This window comes from Passer montanus, unplaced genomic scaffold, assembly GCF_014805655.1.
Source record: "Passer montanus isolate IOZ18808 unplaced genomic scaffold, ASM1480565v1 scaffold16, whole genome shotgun sequence".
Classification (NCBI taxonomy): Eukaryota; Metazoa; Chordata; class Aves; order Passeriformes; family Passeridae; genus Passer; species Passer montanus.
The window spans coordinates 8,204,095-8,210,267 of record NW_024363160.1 but is presented as its reverse complement, the minus strand read 5'-3'; the positions used below and the strand labels follow the sequence as shown (position 1 = coordinate 8,210,267).

The 6,173-nt window shown below is 42.6% G+C and overlaps 1 protein-coding gene across 3 annotated transcripts in view; it reads left to right on the top strand.

The window, feature by feature from the left end:
* Positions 1-65: 65 nt before the first annotated feature.
* Positions 66-6,173, top strand: part of NKAIN3 (sodium/potassium transporting ATPase interacting 3) — a 337,666-nt gene continuing 331,558 nt past the window's right edge. For all 3 annotated transcript variants that reach the window (XM_039702919.1, XM_039702918.1, XM_039702920.1), the window contains exon 1: positions 66-365. In XM_039702919.1, coding sequence (XP_039558853.1) covers positions 312-365 — 54 coding nt within the window. In that variant the 5' untranslated portion in view covers positions 66-311. The remainder of the gene's footprint in view (positions 366-6,173) is intronic.

Here is a 6,173-nt window from a genome sequence, read left to right as displayed (position 1 = left end):
ATCTTAGGCCACCACCCCGCCCCGGTCCGCGAACGCCCACCCCCGGCCGCTGCCCCTTCCCCAGAGCCAGAGCCGGGCAGAGCCCTCCGCTGCCGCCGGCTCCCAGCCCCGGGGCCGCGCCGACCTCTCCGCGTTACTTCCCGCCGCCGAAGAGAAGCCCCTCCACAAAGGAGCGAGGCAGCAGGAGGCGGGGGATACACGCACGCCCGGCCGCTCCGTCCGGATGCGGTGAGCCCCAGGCTCGCCTCCGGGGCCGCGCCAGCGCGGGAGGGAAGAAGCGGAGCAGCGGCGGCGGCTCTCCGGCTGCCACCATGGGCTGCTGCTCGGGGCGCTGCACGCTGATCTTCCTCTGCTCGCTGCAGCTGGTGAGTGCCGGGGCACGCTTCGGCTTCGCGCGGGGTGGGCAGGGACGGGCGCTGTCTCCCCCGCCCCGGGCACGGCCGCCGGGGGCGCGGAGCGGCGCTGGCCCGGCCGCGGAGCTGTCCGCTCCCGCCGCCCCGACGGCGCGCCCGCCCCGCGCCTCCGCGCCCCGACCCGTAAGTTTCGCGGCGCGACGCGGCGTGGGACCAGAGCGGCCCCGTGGCTGGGGGACGGAGAGGAGCGGCGACCTGAGGCGGGTGCCGCGGCGCCCCAGCCCGGGCGGCTGTCAGCGCTCCCTGCCTGACGGAGAGCGGCTCCCCCGCCCTGGTGTCGCTTCGAGAAGGTGTCAGTCCCTGCTGGTTCCGGGCAGGGGCTCTCCCCGACTGCTCAAAGTAGAGGCCGAGGGGAAGAATGAGGCTGGCCGTGTCCCCGGTCAGTGCCCGCGGGTCGGCGGTGCGGCCGGACACTGCTGGGCGCTGCCGGCGCGGTGGGAAGATGCTGGGACCGGGATCGCCGCCTCTGTCTTTTTCTATTTTTGTTAACCTGTGTAAAAGCCGCGTGTGCCGGCCCTCTCAGTGACTTTTCTTGGGGTTCCTTTCCTCTGCTTAAGTATTCCTCAGCGTGCATTTGAAACAACAGAACGGTGCCGCTGCTTCTCTTTGTTTAGTGAAGTTGGCGTATTTATTTTAGAGAAGAGAGTTGTTGAGATAAATCACCGCCAAACAACAATAATCCTTCATCTGGCTCATTAGCAGGATGATAAAATAATGCTCTCCCCTTAACGGTAGTCCCTGGTCCCAAGAGTGTTTTAAAAGATTTTTCTATTTTCTAGTGACTCAGTGTCATCATTTTGCCACATGATCTCTCTTAAAATGAGTGAGTTCCTGTGTCTGTAGAGAAGAAAAGTGGGATGCATTTAGTGTGGGGGGGTGAGTTTGTTTGTATTCGTAATCCTTTGCGGTCTATTTTTCTCTTACAGCACTTTGAAATTGCTTCTGTTTCAGAGGTAATACTCCAGAAGTAATTGTACATATTGCATTTATTTGAAAATCCGCTTTCAGTTTTAAGGCTTTGTGCCAGGTTCTTAGCCTGTGTAAACTGGTGTGTCTCCATTGTTTCCAGTGTGAGCCTGGACCTTATTCACATGTGAATAGAGTGATGGACTTAGTGCAGTATAAGTAACTCAATGGCAGAACCTTGCCCAGAAACAGAGGAGGCATATGATTTGCACTCTTGGTGTAAGGAAAGTGTTCTGTATATGTTGATGTTATTTTTTATTTATTGTTTTGTATCAGTTTTGTGCTAACGACTGCAGCAGAATTGCTCCTGATTTACATCATGCATGTGGGAGGGGAAACAAACCCTATTTCTTCAAATATATCTTTACCAGTTATGAGGGTTATAATAACTGTATTTATTATTCTGTGGAATTACTGGGAGTCTATAAAAATTGAAGTAAAGTGTGAATGGCCACCATAATCTGTAGAGAAATGCATGAAAAGTCTTTCAGGAAAGAGTCGTGTTTTATAAAAGACCTATCAGATGTTATAACAACTTTCAAAAATTACTTCAATGCATGGTTTTTTCTGCTGTTCTTACATATTTTATAGTGATGTTCCCTACATCTTTCAGGTGCTGATAAATATCTGTATAGCAAAATGGTGTCATTTTTATTTATTTTCATTTGAAAATACAAGTCTTTCTTTATATTCAAGAAGTAATCTAGTAGATACTATGTCCTGGTTCCAACCAAGACGGGATTAATTTTTTTTGCAGTAGTCTGAAGGGGACATAGCTAGGACTTGGAGGTTATCCTGTACTACCTCACATCATTGCCAGGGGTGGAGGAAAATGACTCTCTTATGGAGAATGGGCTCCTTCTCTTTGGGGTAGTGTGGCACCAGTCCCAAGCTGGAGAGAGCGGTGGGGTGATCCTGGTTCAGAGCCAGGGGGAGCTTGGCTGCATGGCTGCAGTCTGGTGAGGCTGGGGTGAGCATTTTTCATGTGAATCACTCTCTCTTCAGCACACTTGTGTTATCAGTATTGTTGATGTTACTGTTCCTTTACTTATCTCATTGCTGTTTCCAGTAAATTGTTCTTCTCTCAGCCCATGAACTTTGCTTTTTGTGCCTCTAGTTCTCCTCTCCAGGCACCTGTAGGGGAACGGGAGAGGGGGTGAGGGAGGAGAGAGTGGTGGCATGATCTGGGAAGTATCAGTGGGAGAACTAAATTGGGGAATATAATTCCTGAACCACAACACATGAACTTAAAGCTCAGATGCTGTCCATGATCTCAGTGGTGGTAGCGTTCAGTTTATATATGTAGAAGTTAACACCACTGAGAGTTTATGTCTTTTTCTGATAACTTATAGGTGATGAATATAAAACATATGCAGCAAAACTGCATCCCTGGACATTACTCTCATTGAGATGTATTTTACTTTGCATCCACTTATGGAGGGGTGAAAGAGATATTAGTAATTGTAGACAATATTTAGGTTAAATCTTGCAAAATCCAAACACTTGTAGTGCTAACTTGTAGAATTTCAGAAGTACTGGTGATTTATATGACTTGAGGAAAAACTTTAAAAAGGAAACATATGGGTACATATTTAAAAAAAGAAGTTGTTTACGTTGGTCATGTTCTGGTCCTGTCTGAGAAGGGCAACAGCTCTGGCTTAGCCTTAGGATTAACCTTTAGATATTACCTAAGAAATAAGTATCTAATTAAATACACTTGACAACACCTTTCATAGCATGTGTGTACTATGTAGATTCTCTTCTGTATAAGTAAAGTAAAGTAAATTAAAAGTAAAGTAAAGGAAAGTAAAAAAGCCAAATCCCTGGAGATATGTGCATAAACAAGATTTGCTTATTGTTCTAAAGAAGAGTGCACTGTTCAGTGTCCTTAAGGCAAAGTTTCTTGATTCTTTAAAACTTTAGTCTTCTCTAACTGTTGCCTTCTTTATCCCAGCAACATATAAACAGTCGAGGCAAAAGGGGAGAGGAAAACTGTTATTGCATTACTGTGAATAAAATACCATTTCTCTAATGTTAACCCATTAAGTGTGTTAATTGCAAGAAGATTTGCTTGTAATTTTCAGTGCTGTTTGTTAGGGGATTTTTGACATAAAATGGCAATAATAGTGATTTTCAGTTATGCTTTAATCCATGAAAGTGGAAGTTTTTGGCTGACGCCTTGTCCTTTTTTATAGTGAACGCATTTAAGTATTTCATTCAGTGATCCTAAGGACAATCTGTAAATAGTCTTCTATCATTTAATAATAACAACTTCATTTGTAAATGGGAATCCATATCATTATGTGTAATATAGAAAAAAATCTATATTCATATCATTGAGTGTAGGTGGCACAAGTTCATGAAAAGTTCTTAGTCACTTTCAGGGTTTTATTGTACCCCTTCAGGTGGATTCTGCTTCTGAAAACCAAGGAAATTTTGTGTAAGGGGAACTGTATCTTGCCCCACCGCCCCTCCTTGATCTTTCACTGTTTTGCTCTTCCTGACTGAAGCATTGCCATATGCTATTGCTAAAGGTGCCTCTGAGCAAAGAACAATGAAGTGTATGTGTACCTTTTTGTGCATAAATGTGTCATTAAGATTGTTAGGAGCTATGTATACATTGGGAAAATATATCATAAGGATATATAAATCCTTTGGATTACAGCCATAATTCTTACTGATGCCACTAGAAGTCTGAGACATTGGCCTTGTCTGTACTAGAAAATTAAATCAGCTGGCAGAGATTGTGCCTGTGCTATGGCAGACACCATGCCATAAAACACTGAAAGATGAAAATGTTTGGCAAATAAAAGAAATTCAAAAAATATTAAATTCTGGAAGGGGTAAATTGACAATGAATTGCAGCAAGATTTAGCTGTGTGAATCCAATTGGTGTTAATAAATGTCACACAGTGAAAACTTCATGCTGCTTTGAAAATGTGTTTCTGAGAAACTACCTTTGCAGGATAATGTTGTTTCAACACACAATAAGTGGAAGTTTTTGGGACGTAGAAGTGTATAGATAAACAAACACAAAGAACTCTAAATACAGGGATGGTGAATGGGATTTTCAAAGTGGTGAAGGGATGGTTGATGGAAAGTGTGTGACTAAGTCCCTTCATGACTTTGACAGTCTCATTTCATGTGTTTATCCTTGGGCTCCTCTGCACTGTGTTCGTTCTGTAGGTCCTGATTTAGAAGTGTATGGTTTATCCAGTTATAGCTAGTGTAAAATAGGCTGTTCCCTACTTAACCTGTTATTTTCCAAATAATGAAAGTGTCGGCAGGCCACATGGAAAAATTATTCCAGTGGAAACACAGCTTCTATGTACTAATGTTTTGACCAGTGTTTGTTTGGGAAGTGCAGTCAGTCATTTTAACAGTCTAATCCCTTTCAATAATCAGAAGATTTATATTTATGGTTGCTATTACATTACATTAATTGTATTGATGTATGTAAACCCTTACATTTGGAGATGAGACTGTATTCATTAGAATGAACAATACTGTTTCAACATTTGTTGCTGGACATCATAGAATTTCAGCAGTTATGAGGGGAAGTGATATATGTATATATCATGCATTGATTTTCATATCATTTTTAAATACTTTATAGAACTGGATACTCTAACTTTATGACTTTGACTCTTGATGCTTGTATGTTAGAACTGAAAGATACCAGTTATTCAGCTAACAGCTCAGGGATTCAAGGGAATTGATAAATTTGAGAAAGTAAAATCTTTGAACCAATAAATTGCTTCACTTTTTATGTTGATAAAAGAATCACCAGCCCATTGATCTGGAGATGAAGCATCTGTCTACTGATAAAAGAGGAGGAAGTTGAGGGAGTGCCTATTGTACTAGCAAGGATGGAGAAAGCTTGGGATTCTAGCCCTGAACAATGCCCTGGTTGCAGATGTTGCACTTTCTGTTATAACAGCTGAGCTGGGAACGGTGTTTTCCCCTAATAACTCATATGACATTCCCAAAACATGTAACCATTGCTGGTGGCTACACCTAAGAGGCTGATACACTTGTTATGTTGGTGCATAGTTGCATTTAACCTTAACATTGGAAGTAATACACTGCACCCAGTAGAACTACTTAAGTTAAATATATGCAATCCAAAAAATATATGGTATTATATATGTTTTAGGATCTCTCTCATCGGGAGCGAGAGAATAAAAACTAACACTGTTTTCCACTTTGTGTTTTTGTTGTATTTTTCAAAATTGTTGGGAGTTATCTGTTACTAAAACACACATTCTGAGCTCATCAACACTGTAGGATTTAACCTCTCCATGCACCAGAAATTCATCTTGAGAAGTGAAATCCCCTCCTGTTGAAGCTGCATGTAAGACTGCCTCTGTGCACTGTTCCAAAGTTAGAAATTCAAAACTTGAGAAAACATGAATTTTCAGAGCCCTCTGAAATTTCTGAACTGGGTAAATTTGTGAAAAGAATCATCCAGCTCTTGCTTAGTTTTAGACTCCATCCACCACAGCAGGCTATTTTTCTACAATTCCTGGCTGCTCTATGGCTGAGGGACAGTTAGTTCTGATATAAATATTTAATAAATATATTTATAGTGATGAAGTGAAGGAGTTAAGATTTCAATGATAATAATAACAATTAATACACTGAAAATTGTGAATTATATAGCTGCTCTTCCTGTCTGTAAGACCAGAAAGTTTTGTAAATAGTTATTTTAAGAACTTTCAGATATGCTGCTGATCTGCTTCTATTTCTGCTACATTCTACCTAGACCTCATTCCTGGGACTAAGAAACAAATA